The 14561-nt window shown below is 44.0% G+C and overlaps 2 protein-coding genes across 3 annotated transcripts; both read left to right on the top strand.

Moving 5' to 3' along the window:
- The first annotated feature begins 4674 nt into the window (after positions 1 to 4674).
- LOC310903386 (1-phosphatidylinositol 3-phosphate 5-kinase-like) lies at positions 4675 to 12993 on the top strand. Of its 2 annotated transcripts, XR_014587492.1 has the most exons (5): positions 4675 to 7319; positions 7619 to 7814; positions 9097 to 9171; positions 12113 to 12250; positions 12620 to 12993. XR_014587492.1 is itself a non-coding variant. In XM_083846581.1 (4 exons), the coding sequence occupies exons 1-4, from the start codon at positions 7138 to 7140 to the stop codon at positions 12164 to 12166; spliced, it is 507 nt and encodes a 168-aa protein (XP_083702707.1). In that variant the 5' UTR covers positions 4675 to 7137; the 3' UTR covers positions 12167 to 12556. The 2 variants fall into 2 exon arrangements, 1 of the variants encoding a protein (XP_083702707.1); XM_083846581.1 differs by lacking the exon at positions 12620 to 12993 and having other exon boundaries at positions 12113 to 12556.
- APOBEC4 (apolipoprotein B mRNA editing enzyme catalytic polypeptide like 4) lies at positions 12667 to 14475 on the top strand (the record flags this gene model as incomplete). The annotated part of the gene is given in 6 exon segments (XM_083846580.1): positions 12667 to 12684; positions 12687 to 12768; positions 12771 to 12839; positions 12842 to 13161; positions 13163 to 13225; positions 13227 to 14475. Coding segments are annotated over 6 exon segments (990 nt in total). The 3' UTR covers positions 13665 to 14475.
- Positions 14476 to 14561: the final 86 nt, after the last annotated feature.

Below are 14561 nucleotides of genomic sequence, written 5' to 3'. Positions count from 1 at the left end.
CTTTTCCCCTTCCCTGGGGGGTGCCCATGTTGGTACAGAAGGCAGAACTGAAACCTCAGCTGAGGGGAAGTTTGAGGCAGGACACCCTGATAACCTTCAAACACAATCCAGGCCAGGGTGCCTCCTCTGCCTTTAGTGGGGTGCCCGTTACCCACCCAAGCACAACCGGGACCCGGGTTCCCCGCTCCGTGTCTGCATCTGGCTGCAGCAGGGTTACGGGGAAGGCCCGTACGGGGCTGCTGCAGGCTGAGCCCGCACACCCAACTCAGACACAGTCAGACGCAGAGAGATGAGGACAACAAACCCCTTCCCTTCCCTGGAGCTGCCCCATGGAGAAGTGGGGACGCTGTGATTGCCTGGCTGGCCCAGAAACTGCACTGATGATCCCACTTCCCCTGTGGCTCATCTCAGCATCACCCAGGGAATGTCCAGCCATGCTCACAGAATATTTCCATCTCTTCTGGTAGAGCCATTGGCACGGGGATCACAGAAGAGAGTTTGGCTTCTGGGATAGGAAAGGGTAGCCTTGGGGAAGCCAGCAAAGGAAGGGTCATGGATGGACATTCATCCGTGGGGTCCTATCAGGTGGCTGTTGGGCCTCACACTCCCCTCAGATGTCTGTCAGTCACTGCTGGCTGGGTAGCTGATACAGCAGCACCAGGTCCATTGCTTATGGACGTTACTTTGAGTTCAATAGTTGCAGGGTGTCTGATGGGGCGGTTTCAGGTATCTGGCTTTGCAGGTGCTCATGATTTTTTCAATTCCCTCTGAATTTTCCTCAAATGTATCTTACTAGTGTATTGGACCAGAAGTGCTGTGTTCTCTCCTCTCCTTATCAATCCTCACTCTACTTGTCGTCATGTTTTCATTGCTTCTTTGTATTGACTTAGGAGTTGTGATACCATAAAAGCCAGTCAAAGAAACTAAATCTGCTGTTTTGGAAAGCAAGCATTCTTTAATCATTGTGCCAGACACACAGAGGATCACTGTACGTAGTGTGCATGCCAAATTGTTCAAGCTACGGGGGTTATATGCAAGCAGAAGATACATTTTCATTAGATTTCAAAGAAATAATTAATATATTCATGCCATTTCCCAGAACTCATTAGAATATGTAAATGTCCGTGACACATGCTCATTTGTTTCTACTGGTGGTCTTTTGAGGTCTTCTGGTGGCTGTCAGTAGTCTTCCTCACTGTGTTTGGTGGTTGAACCCAGTTCTTGTGCATGCTCAGGTCAACTTGTTCTTTCCTATCTTGCTGTTTCAACTTCGGCATACTTTCTAATCTAAGTCATTTACACATCCAAGAACATATGCATACCATGAGTTCCTCAGCTAATGTTCTGACACATCCCCCAGGCCTGGGTCATCTAGCCCTCACTTTGAGATAGAAGTCTCTATGTTCTTAAAAATAAAGCTGACTAATTAGTGATTAAGGTAGCATCAGGGATAAGGTAGCATCAGGGATACGAAGTTTCTAAACTTCCTTCTGTCTAACTAAACATAGTAAAGGTTTGACCTATCTGCTCATAAAATATTTCAGATTTGACTCCATTGCTCCATCAGGGAGAAAACCATGTGTCCTTTTGGCTCGGTATCAACTATAACAGAGGTCACAACTGCTTCCTCTTTCCTATTTTCACATTGTTTTGCTTAGAAAATGAATTCTTCTGTGATGTGATTTCTGTATCCAAAATCTCCAAAATGTGACCGTGTGTTAGATCAAGAGGTGTATTCAGCAGAGGAATAAAAAATCTCACTCCTTGGTTAGCAGACTGGGGAAGGGCTATACATATTCCCTGGTCGGCATGGTTGTAAACTCTCACAAATCCCTGGATTAGTTTCTCTGCAAGGTTTGGAGAATTATTGTGTCTACTACCTCTTTTCTCCTCATAACTGATGGTGGGGAGGAAAAAGAGGATTGTCCAATATAGAAGTGACGTGCATCCTAAAACTACTAGCAAACCAACAAACAAAGGCTAAACAAAGGCTAACCATTAGCATGTGTTCTGATAACACAGACACACTTGACAGGTGGAGATTGGTTTCTTTCCTCTTCTCCCTGCAAGAAAAAGAAGAGGAAAACTTGGTCCTCTCTCTAACCCGTTTTTAAAAGGAAGGAATAATCCATCTTGTGTTGATTTTATGCTCTCTGGCATGGGCATCAGTGGCCAACCAGGCGTACTTATTGAGCGATGTTTTCAGTACTAGAGGAACCTGCCCCATCTTAGGGAGTTCTACCAGTACCAGTTGTCCAGGATAACATGACATTGGGCCAGATTAATTTGTTCCCCAGAGAGAAGGAGGTCAAGGAGAGAAAGGATTTAGCCATGGGCATCTATTTATTCCCCACTGGTCATTTATTCTGGATATCATACCCCAGAGCTGGTTTGTCCAGCCTGGATTGTGGGGTTTCAAGAACCATTTTAAGAGACTTTGTCTGCACCACTATTCCATTTGCCTGTGGATAACAGAGTATGGAACCCCCTCAGACTTTGCCCACTCTTGAAGCACAACTGCAGTAAAGTGACAGTCCTTACCAGATTGTATCAATTGTGGTTTTGGAAAACAGCTAATGGATTTGTGGGTGTCAGGTTTGCCTAAGAGATCTCTGACCTGATCCTCTTTGACCAAGGGAAAGTCCTCCTTTCTCCAGACTTCTTCCCTTGTCTAGGGTCAGACAGTCTTATCAGTGAAGACTGAAGCAAAGAAGGTATTCAGTAATTCTGCCTTCTTCCAGGGCACCCACCTCAGTAAGCAGCAGGCCCACATTTTCCCTAGTCTACCTTCTGGTACTGATATATTTGAAGAAGCCCTTCTTGTTGCCCTTGACACCCCTTGCCAGATGTGACTCCAAATGGGCCTTGGCCTTCCTCGTCACATCCCTGCATCCTCTGACAATGTCCCTATATTCTTTCCAAGTGGCCTGTCCCCTTTTCCGTATTCTGTATACTTCCATCTTCCACTTGAGTCCTTCCAGGAGCTCCTTGCTCATCCAAACAAGTCTTCTGTCCCTTTGCTTGCCTTTTTGCTCATACGAATGCATAGATCTTGAGCTTGGAGGAAGTTATGTTTAAATACTGACTGCCTGTCATGGACTCCCTTTCCTTCTAGGGCCCTGACCCATGCTATTCCTCCAAGTAGGTCCCTGAAAAGGCCTAGGGTAACTCTCCTGAAGTCCAGGGTTGCGATCCTACTTCTTTCCCTGCTTCCTCCTTGCAAGATCCTGAACTCCACCATCCCATGGTCACTGCAGCCAAGGCTGCCCTCAACCTTTACATCTCCAGCCAGCCTTTCTGTGTTTGTAAGCACAAGATCCAACAGCACACCTCTCCTCTTTGGCTTTTCGACCGCCTGTGTCAAAAAGTTATCATCAATGCTCTGCAGGAACCTCTTGGACTGTTTGCACCTAGCTCTATGTTCTTTCCAGCAGACTTCAGGGTGGCTGAAATCCCCTATGAAAACTGGGGCCTGTGACTGTGAGGCTACTTCCATCAGTCTGTAGAAGGCTTCAGCTACTTCCTCTTCCTGATCAGGTGGCCTGTAGCAAAATCCCACAACAGTGTCAGCCGTGGTAGCCTGCCCTTTAATCCTTACCCATAAGCTCTCAACTCGCTCTTCATCCACCCCTAGGCAGAGCTCAATGCATTCCAGTTGCTCTCTCACATAGAATGCAACTCCCCTAACCTCACCTTCCCGGCCTGTCTTTCCTAAAAAGCACATAGCCCTCCATGACAGCATTCCAGTCATATGAGCTATCACACCGCGTTTCTGTAATTGCAATAAGATCGTAGCCTTATGACCTCACACAGATCTCCAATTCATCCTGTTTATTGCCCATGCTTTGTGTATTGCTTGTGTAAACATTTCAGGGAGGTGATCAAGCCTACAGGTTTCCCAGGAGGGGTGCAAGAGGAGCCTTCACAGTCATGTTCTACACTCACTTCCCTGGCTGCATGCACCTGCTGGAGGCATCCTGACTTGAGCCACTTATTGCTGCCTTCTCTGTCCCTGTAATTCTCCCCTTCCCCTGTCTCTCCTAGTTTAAAGCCCTCCTTAACCAGGTTGGCTTACCTGTTAGCAAAGACACACGTACCCCTCCTAGTGAGGTGGATCCCGTCTCTCCCCATCAGTTCTTGATCTTCAGACAGGGCTCCATGGTCGTAGATGCCAAATCCCTGTTGCCAATGCCAGCAGCGCAGCCAGTTGTTAACTTGGAATATCTGTCTTGTGCTTTCACTTTCTCCAAATCCTAACCGTGTTCTTATACCTAACACTGAGTCATGGGCAGTTCCAACATCCAACCCAGATAGGGTTCCCATGAAATAGCACTAAAATGAGAAGCCTTTTCATATACCTCAAATTCCTTGGGCAGTTCTTTCACAGCCCTAATCACAACAGTAGTCTTTGCTTTATTATCTTTTATCATCCAAAGTGCCAGGTCCTGAACGTTGGCCAAAACAACCCCAATGCAGTGCTACAGGCTTGGGGCAGAGTGGCTGGAAAGCTGTGCAGAGGAAAAGGAACTGTGGGTGTCGGTCAATGCTCACCTGAACATGAGCCAGCAGTGTGTCCAGGTAGCCAAGAAGGCCAACAGCATCCTGGCTTTTATCAGGAATAGTGCAGCCAGCAGGGCCAGGGAGGTGATCGTCCCCCTGTACTCTGCTCTGGTGAGGCCGCACCTCGAGTACTGGGTTCAGCTTTGGGCCCTTCACTACAAGAAGGACATCGAGGCCCTGGAGTGTGTCCAGAGAAGGGCCTGGAACACAGGTCCTGTGAGGAGCGGCTGAGGGAACTGGGGGTGTTTACTCTGGAGAAGAGGAGGCTCAGGGAGACCTTATTGCTCTCTGCACCTACCTGAAAGGAAGGTGTGGGGAGCTGGGGTTGGCCTCTTCTCACAGGTAACCAGTGATAGGACAAGAGGGAATGGCCTCAAGTTGTGCCAGGGAAGGTTTAGGTTAGAAATGAGGAGACATTTCTTCTCAGAAAGAGCAGTTAGGCATTGGGACGGGTTGCCCAGGGAGGTGGTGGCGTCACCGTCCCTGGGGGTGTTTAAGGAGAGACTGGACGTGGTGCTTAGCGACACGGTTTAGTGGGTAACATTGGCAGTAGGGTGATGGTTGGACCCGGTGATCTTGGAGATCTTTTCCTACCTTAATGATTCTATGATTCTGTGATTCTAACCTCTGCCTAAGCTTAAACATGGAGAACGCTCCAGGTCAAAAACACACCCTAGATAGGGCTCCCATGAAATACAGATCACAATGGAAAACGTTTGGCAGCCCTCAACTTCCTTTGGCAGCCTTTACGCAACCCTACTCACAGCAGGATTCTTCACTCTCTCTCCAAACCGTAACCCAACCTCTCCCTCCAAACCCTAACCCAAACCCTAACAATAACCCTAACTCAACATCAACCCCGTCTAAGTCTCTCATGAAATAGCGTTCACAACAGAAGCCATTTGGTAGCCCTCAACACCCTTTTACAACCTTTACACAACTTTGTTATCCATAGGTTCATGCCCAGTGTGCCTCACCAATATACACACGGAATCAGAATCCAAACAAAGGTCTTTTAATTAAATATTTAATTACATAATGCTGCAGGTACTTGGCAATCTTTCACAAAGCAAGCACACCTCTGACTTGAATCACCATTATTTATACAAAGCAAATTTGTGAAACTACCTCTCTGGCTACTTTTGATTGGCTGTCTTGGCTCGCCCAACTTATCTCTACTGGGTTTGTGCATTGCAGATGACCAGTGGGGGAGGGGACAGGGACATAACAAATTCCATATTTGTATACACTAGCATTTTGGTGGGTATGATTTTTACTATGTTAATGGCCCTTAATGAGCAAATGTTTACCATAGGTCAGTCTGGAATCTTCCTACAGCTGTTTTTTTTCTTTCTTGTTGTTTAGCTTTCATCCCTTCGTAGTGGTTTTACCTTGCTAGGCAGCTGAACTCCACCACAACCACTCTATTACTCCTCCTCCTCAGAAGAGGAAGGGAAGAAGAAAAGGAAAAAAAACAACTCACGGGTTGAGATAAGGATAATTTAATTAAAGGAAAAATAATTAATAATGGAAAATTATTATTAATTAAATAGTTTAACTAAAGGGAAAAGGAAAGGGGAAAAGGAAGAAGAAAAAAAAAAAGCCATGTGGAAGCACAGAGAGAGAGGAAAGAAATTACTCTCTACTTCCCACCACCAAGTGATGCTTGACCATGTGGGGGGACGACACACTACTCTGCACTGTCGAAACATGCTTTCTCTTTCCAAAACCAGAAATGACTACAGTTTATGCTGACATTTAGAATTAAAAAAAAAAAAAAAGTATCCTATCCAGGTGATACAGCCTTCATTGGCATCCCGTTTAACATAATGAAGAGATGCTTGTGTATCTGATAGGTGAAAGGGTATGAGATGGTGTGCTGAGATTCTTGGAAAACTTGTGCCACGTTCTTTATGGAAAATTCTTAAACTTCAGAGAGAAAAGAGAATTCTGTAGTATTAAATACTGTGACAGGCTAGTTGAGCCAGTCTGCTTGCATCTCACTTTGCACCCGACTAGCAAAGGGGTGGTGGTTGGGTTCAGGAATACAAGTTATGTAAAGGTTCATCAGTAGCACAGCATTTTTTTAAAACTATGTTTGGGAGACATGCTAAACAAGGCCTTTACCAAGATATTTTGGCTACTTGTGCTGCAGCCTGTATGGAATAACTTGATCTTTCTACTGCCACTTACATGTGTAGGTCTTCAAAGCAGCAGCTTTCTGTGGAGCAAATTAGTGCCTTTGACTAATGTTTCAAATCTAAAAGGCATTACGATTATGTATTATGAATATAGATAAAGTACTTTGAATTTGCTGCTTATTTATAGGCAAAACTGGGATGTAACTTTTGTTTTGTCTCATATCTTAATTTGTTCTTCTGGAAGTAATATCTGCTGTATAGTGCCAGTACAAGAATTTCAGTAATTCGCTTTTTCCTTTGTGTACTCACAACTGTTATACTTGGTATTGTTTGCAGTGTCCTATTACCATGACTTCTAGCTCAAACTCAGTCTTTTAAGAGGCTCAGACTTATGTCTTAGTAAATTCTTTCATTTTCGAAGTAGCCTTTCAGAAAGATGCAGGTATTCAGCTGCAAACTCTATATTAACAAGGTTTGTTTGTCTCTTGCAGAGTCATTGTTCAACAGGAGAGTGGAGAAGTCCAAAGAACTCTTTTTTACAACCCTAGGCTGGCACCACTGCAATCTGGGTCTGCTGAGAGAAGAGAATGGGGAGAAACAAGCCATGGAAAGGCTGCTGTAAGAAAATTATAGAAAAAGGATTTTGCATATCTTAAGTAACAGTTCCTGAAGCCCTCCTGTTCCACCAGCTTTCAGTGGGACTTGATCTGTGGACAACACAAAGAACTAATTTACATTAAGAAAACAACGTTTTTACAGTATATTTTGATTGCTTTCTTGCCTGTGGTTTTATATGTTGAAACAGAGGACCAGAGAGTTGACTCTCTGAAATTAACTTCTGAAAGGTGACTTCAATTAAACGCTGCTCTATATCTTCCTCACCACAATTTGTTGTTGCTGTGGTTGTTTTTTTACAGCTCTGCTAATCACAACCACCTGATGGCACTGCTTCAGCAACTTCTGTACAATGAGTCTCTGTCCCTGTCGTGGAGGGATATCCTTGTACCTGTGGTCTGTCAGGTAGTTCAAACTGTACATCCTGATGTCAAGAACAGAGATGATGACATGGATATCTGCCAGCGACATCAAAAGAATAAGCTTCAGACAGTGTATGTAAGGAAAGACAAAGAATGCACATGCTGGCAGCACCTGCTATTTGAAGAGAAGGGTCATCCCCGCTACCCTCAGCATGTTCAGTGGTGTAATTGGCCAACATGGCCTTTGGATAATGCGGATTTCTAGGAAAAGTTGTAAAGAAAGAACTTTGTATCCTGGGAAAGGATTTAAGTGCTTTATGTAATGCTCTGGAGCTGACCTCTTCTTTCAGGCTGTAGGATGGTAGGGATAGGAAGGTTGGGAAGAGCAACACTTCTGTAATGACTCAAATTCTTTTTTAGCTTCTGCGTGTTTTATGCTCGGATTGGAGAGGTATGCTGGATAAGTAACCTTCAGGACTCTGTGTATCAATCTATTGCCCTGTAACTCCCCGCTGTGGAGGATTTAACTCTTCCCATGCTAATTACAACTACTTTTTTTGGAGGAAAACTTGATTGTTATGGGATGGTACTTTCAGGTCTACCAGATGTCCCAGAGATGACATTGCTGAACTGTAAGGCTGGAGCTGTGGCATGCAGAGTTTCTTCTGAGACCTCTAAGGAAGCAGTGTCACTGAGGTTCACAGGCTCAGGCTTATTTTTGCTTGGCAGAAGTTTGTCTTGGGAGGCTTCTTTCATTTGGAAGCAAGTTAAGATATGAGCAGAGCCTTATGTTACTTATGACAATTCTGTAGCATCTCTTGAGGCAGCAACAACTGATGCTTCCTGTCCTGAAGCCTAGTTTCAAAAAGTAGATGTTCAGATGTGGAAACTCTCATAGGGATTTTATATGTCAGTAACAGAAACACACTCTGAAACATGTCATTAGGAACCTGATTCATGTTTGGTACTCCTGTGACTGTGACTGTAGGAAGACCAGTCAACTTTTTGTGTTCAAATAGTAAGTAGAGGTTTGTTTATTCTCTTTTGTCATTACAACTCTTGTTCATTATTAGTGAAAACAGTATGTGCAAAGGCATATGCTCCCAACGGCCTGCAGAACTTCTGTTCCCTTATTGTCTTCCAGTGTGTACTTGAATTTGCAAATCTGTATTTGTTGGGAGGAGCTTGGAGATCCTGGAACTTGATACTTGCTTTCACGTTGTTGTCTCTAGTTTGCCAGACTTTAAGGAAAAGAGTTGTGTGTCCAGCATGACAGCACCTGATCTTTCATCTGATAATTGAGGGTATAGAGGAAGCTTGCACAGTAGTCACAATAGCTATTCTGTTAGGTTTACAGCATTTAGAAGTTATGGGAATGTATAACAGTTCTAAGTGTTTGACTTCTTTTGCTCTGTTAGATTCCTGGTGGAAAGAATCTTGACTCCATGGTGATGAATGGATTTGTTTGCACCAAGAATGTTGCACACAGAAAGGTAATGCAGACTGGATTGATGAAGTGCTGGCTGTAGCACACTCTGAGGAAACGAATGTGTGCTAGAGGCTTCTCTCACCAATCTGGAGATGTATGAGCTTTTTCCAGTTTGCTGAGCTCCTGAATAAGAGTGTATTATAATGTGTTTCTTTTCAAAGCTGTTTTCTTTTAGCTCAGAGATTCTAGTGAAGGGAGGAGAAAAAGCTTCCCTTATGTATGTACAGCAAAATATCATTTCCACCCCTATCATTCCAGAAGGTACCTAATGATTACCCCAAGGTTTAGCCAGAAAAAAAAAAGAAAAAAAAAAAAAAGAAAAAAAAAAGACCTTTATGGTCATGATCTTTGTGACTGAATAATGAAGTGAACCTTTAAATAAAGCTGGAGGTCAAAATAGAAGTGATCTGGATGGAGGCTCCAAGGTATGTCAAGCTTTAGTGTAGCTTAGTGTAGCTGGGGGGGACTGCAGAAACTTCCAACACTTCACTCTTGCTGGACAGTAGCTGTGAAATTCCAAGAACTGGGTGTAACATAGCAAAGAAGAATGTATAGTTCACAGAATCACAGAATGGTCTGGGTTGGAAGGGACCTCAAGGATCATCTAGTTCCAACCACCCTGCCACAGGCAGGGACGCCACCACTAGATCAGATTGCTCAGGGCCTCATCTAACCTGGCCTTGAACACCTCCAGGGATGGGGCATCCACAACCTCTCTGGTCAACCTGTTCCACTGCCTCACCACCCTCTGAGTAAAGAATTTCCTCCTATCCTTGAATCTAAATCTCCCCTCTTTTAGTTTAAAACCATTCCCCCTTGTGCTGTCATTATCTGATTAGCAAAGAGTTGCTCCCCATCTTTTTTATAAGTCCCCTTTAAGTACTGAAAGGTTACAATGGAGTCACCCGAGAGCTTTCTCCTCTGTAGGCTGAACAGCCCCAGCTCTCTCAGCGTTTCTTTGTAGGAGAGGTGCTCCAGCCCCTTGATCATCTTTGTAGCCCTGTAATTAGTGGGGGGAGTAACTGAGACATTTATGTTTAAATACTGTCACGGGTAGTTTGATATGTTTTTTGTGTTTTTTTTTTTCCCATTTACTTTTCCCTTCCAGCTGTCTGTCTTTTAGGTATTTTGTTTATTTCCTATATGAACTCTTGCAGAAAAAAATCCCAAAATTCTTCTGCTGAAGTGCTCAATTGAGTACCTCTACTGAAAAGAAAAAAAGTTTACCTGCATAGACCCTATAGTACTTCAGGTACGACTTTTGTTCTTGGTTAAATCTGCCTGACAGAGTGATTCACCAAAAGGGTGAATCAGTGCACATCTAATTCTTCAGTAAGTTAAGGTGCACTTGAGTTAGAGGGATTGTGCATGGAAGAGAGATTTCTTCTTGTAACAGCTAGCTGGGAAAACTGTTGCACTAAATAGAGTACAAACTTGTAGTCTTCTGAGGGTTTTTGCCATCAAGAGTTACACATACTGAGAGATCTTGATCCTTACAATTAAATGCAGTATTTTAGGAAATATCTTTCATTTTTAATGGTGCCCTGTGTAAGGAACACACGGTTCAGAAAGTCAGAGCTAGACATGGCTTAAATGTGCAGAGAGATATTAAAGTGGATATAAGTGAGAGTTAGGTTATATCCACATTTTTCTTTGTCAAGCTTGAACAAATGGGACAACACCCAACCTGATGAAGCGATGAACTGCAAAATGTCACTTTGGAACAGGTGCCTTGGGTATGAAAACACTGAAATGGGTGGACTTTCTTTAATGCACTGCATGCCTGTCCAAGGATCAGTTTTCAGGTCTCTGCTAGGATATTCATAATTAGGGCATTTAGTGCCTTACTAAGCTTGGGCCATAATGTTTTTTTTCCATCTTTGACTGTTTCCTTAAAATGCATTTAACTTCCATTTGGTGCTTAATAGACAGATTTACAGGTTTGAAAACTTTAGTAATAAAATTTACTTCTGCATAGTGAGTTTTGGTTTTCCAGTAAAAGCTTAAGCTGAGTCCTGTCCATTGTCCGAACAATATAGAAGCATCTATTGTTCTTTCTGACTGCTGGTTGCTGTGATTTTTTCAGTACCTGCTTCAGAACCTGATCATAAGTATTTGTGTATCTGCATTAAAGTCCTGTATGGCAGAGAATGCTACAGAAATTCTAGTTTAGTTGGAAAGGTCAGCTTCTATTGGATGACCAACTGCTTTTGTGGTACCTTTCTTTTGCCTGGAACTTTTAAAACTTGACTGATGTGAGCCACAATAACACAACTGAAAATACCTGGCTTGGGAAGCTGTATTGTCCCTCTAAGAGTGTAGCCCAGGAGTTCTTACAAGGTTGCAGCCCTGCTTTCTCTTTCTGTGCATGGTAATAGAAGTGGGGAGATAGCGAAATGAAGCCAGAAGGTGGGGATGGCTGGAAGGGCAATTTTGCAGTGCACAGCATTTGCGATCCTACTCTGGAAGCACTGTCCCCAAGTACACATTTAGGGACTGAGGCTCTCTGTATGATGCAGGGAGTTGAAGTGAGACAGAGCATTTGTATACTCTGAGTGAATGGAAGCATCTGTGAGTGCCAGCACTCAACATGAGTGTATATCTGAAGGTGGAGAACACAATATTGCAAACAGCTTTCATTTAGGATGCTCTAATTACAGTATCATTTGAACATAAAAGACTTTTTTTGTGTTTTAGGATGTAAGGCGCATATAGATATTTCATTAAGATATTTGAGCTTCATATGGTGGAATGAAGTATTGTTTTGTGAGAAGAAATGATCCAGGTTACTGAGAATAGAGCTGCTGTCTCTGGACTCCATACACAAAGATTTCTGTTGAGTGGTGTGATTGTGCATATATAAAAATGTTTGGATACTGCAACTTTCTTATTCCATATATAGTATGGAGTACTATAAGAGTAACTTTCTTCTTTCTTTCAAATAGTATCTTTCTTCTTCATCAAGCGATTTTGAAAAGAAAGATTGCAATATCCGCTGAAGTAGAAACTGAACCATCTTAAAAAGCCAGTAAAGGAAGTAAGAAACATATTTACTATTACCCTGAGCTGGAGCTGCTGAGATGGTAATTATATACATTTTTTTCTTTTTCGGTTGGTATTTACTTGTTTGTTTAGCCAGATTGCACAAAACTCATCTGCTAATTCCTGAAAAGTAAGCTTATTTCTACTTTACGGTTGTTTCTGTCTAGGGTAAGGGGGCAGAAGCCAGAAAAATATTTTTGACTCGTGTTTTAGCAAAAAGGCTAGTTTGCAAAAACTAGATATGCTTCCAGGTGGCAAGAGCTTTGTTCTCCGTGTTAATGACCAACTTTTTATGCCCTGCTACGAGTTTCAGTACATTTTTGAAGAGACTTTCCACTATTATCTTTTCAGTTTATGTGCAAAACAAATCAAAAGGTTAAATTTAAATATTACTTTTCTTTTTTATTCAGGAGCACCAGCTATGTAGCAAGTGAACAGGGAGATCTTTCAACAGAACATGAATCCAGGGGAGAAACAATTTTCCGAGAATATCTGACACACCAAAGGACAGTAGTAAAGCCCTATAGCTGGCAGACACAGAACCAAATATGTGCTGTGTGTCCTACCACATATGGACAGATGAAGAAGCAAGAGTCCTTTACGCAGAATTTCACCAGGCCTTTGGATTCCCAACCATCTTCTCTTCTACGAGCTGCGGAGCTTCTCAGGCACAGTAGTCCAAAAAGGCCATTCTACGAACTGTACAGACCAAGACAGCCACCCAGAATCTATGCTCTTTGAGGTGGATGGTTATCTGGATTCACTGACACATGCCCACGAAAACACAGGACGCATCATCGCCTACTCAAATTACCCTCCTTGTAATGAGGCTTACCACTGCTGCGTACAAAAGATCAATTACTTCTTGCTAAAGTACCCCAAAGTCGCATTACTCTGCCTCTGTTTCTCTCAGCTTCATCATGCCGAGGACAGCTTCACCACTGCTGCATGGGCGCTGCCAAGCTCTGTGGAGCCTTTCCAGCCTGCCTCAGGTGACACTGCCCCCACTGCCGGCGGGGGACGTGGTGTCACCTCCTTTCCAGTTTCATCTACAGCATCCCTGGGTCAACGCTTTATCAGCCAGCTACACCACCAGGAACCTCAACAGATCAACATAATCCACATCAAATCAACAACTTAACAGGAACAGAACCGTATTTTAGGAAAGCATGTCCACAAGCAATGCAGGGAAAGCCTGCTGTGCAGCAAAACTTAAAGACCTTTTCTTTTTCTAGCCCTGCCTTCCAAAAGCCTTTACAAGTGACGAAAGGCAGTCTGCCACCTCTGATGTCTCAAAGCCACTTGGTGCTTTTCCCATGCATGTTTCTGCCCTCCCAGAGGGAACATCTATACCCCACACCTAAAAATATTGTACGGCATTTAAAAATGCCAAATGAATTATTCAATGAAACTAGTAATTATGAAACATTTCCAAGCAGCAGACACCTATGCTGAAGATGACAGAATTCAAACCACTTTCAGGTCAGAAAACCTGGATCGAAAATGGAAAAAAAAAATGCTAAAGTCACTTCTTAGGAAAATTAATCCATAGAACAACCGTGGACCTCAAATCAGTAATTACAAAGACAACACCCTTTTATTTTAGACCTACACCTCTCCAATATAAACCCACTGCAGTACTAACAAAACCTCAGCATCTTCTGGTTACCTCCTACAATCAATTTATTGTTCTCCAGCTAACATCTGCTGGAAAACAGCATGTGCACAACGGCCACCACTGCAGTCTCTGCCTGGGGCCTCACAGCTGAGGTGGCTTTGGTGGAAGGTACGGAGCAGCCTCAACTCCTCCGCCGGCAGGAGGGCGGTTCTGCAGGGGAGATGCCTCTTCCTACACCTGGCTCCTTAATAACAGTTTGTACACGTAGCAGTGGTACGTACGGCTTTTCTAGGGCCGCCACATGCACTCAGAGGAACTTCACGAAGTTGTGTCATTTCTACTAAGAAACATCCGATAGGGTAAGGTAGGTAACAGAGATCTACACAGAGATCTACACATGGTTTACATAGGAAAAACCAGATTCCTGTCACTTATAGGGGAAGAAAGTCAAATTAAACGCTTTTTAATTGAAAGCAGCACTCTGGCTTCGTGGTGCGACATGTCTGTTACTGAAGCCCTACAGAGCGGGACAGCTGGAGCCAGGAGAGCCCCGCTCCCCACGAGGGCTCTGGGGCGGCACCCCCGAGCCCCGCACTTCCCTCACGGCTGAGGCGGGAGCGCCCGGGGGCGGGAAGCCGGCCCCGCCTCCGCCCGCCTCCGGGCCCCAGCCCCCGCCCCCCCGCCCTCAGCGCGCACGCGCGGGGCGCGGCCGGGGGGCGCCTGCGCCGTGGGGC

Source organism: Anser anser (genome assembly GCF_964211835.1).
Source record: "Anser anser genome assembly, chromosome: 8".
NCBI classification, from domain to species: Eukaryota; Metazoa; Chordata; class Aves; order Anseriformes; family Anatidae; genus Anser; species Anser anser.
The sequence above is the reverse complement of the archived record's forward strand: the minus strand, read 5'-3'. Positions and strand labels throughout refer to the sequence as shown.

Bases quoted from the DNA above. Each gene is read 5' to 3' on its own strand.
- LOC310903386 (XM_083846581.1), top strand. From the start codon at position 7,138: ATGCAGGTATTCAGCTGCAAACTCTATATTAACAAGGTTTGTTTGTCT. The intron at 7,320-7,618 runs GTAAGAAAATTA...GTTTTTTTACAG, and splicing joins CAAGCCATGGAAAGGCTGCT to CTCTGCTAATCACAACCACC. The intron at 9,172-12,112 runs GTAATGCAGACT...TCTTTCAAATAG, and splicing joins AGAATGTTGCACACAGAAAG to TATCTTTCTTCTTCATCAAG.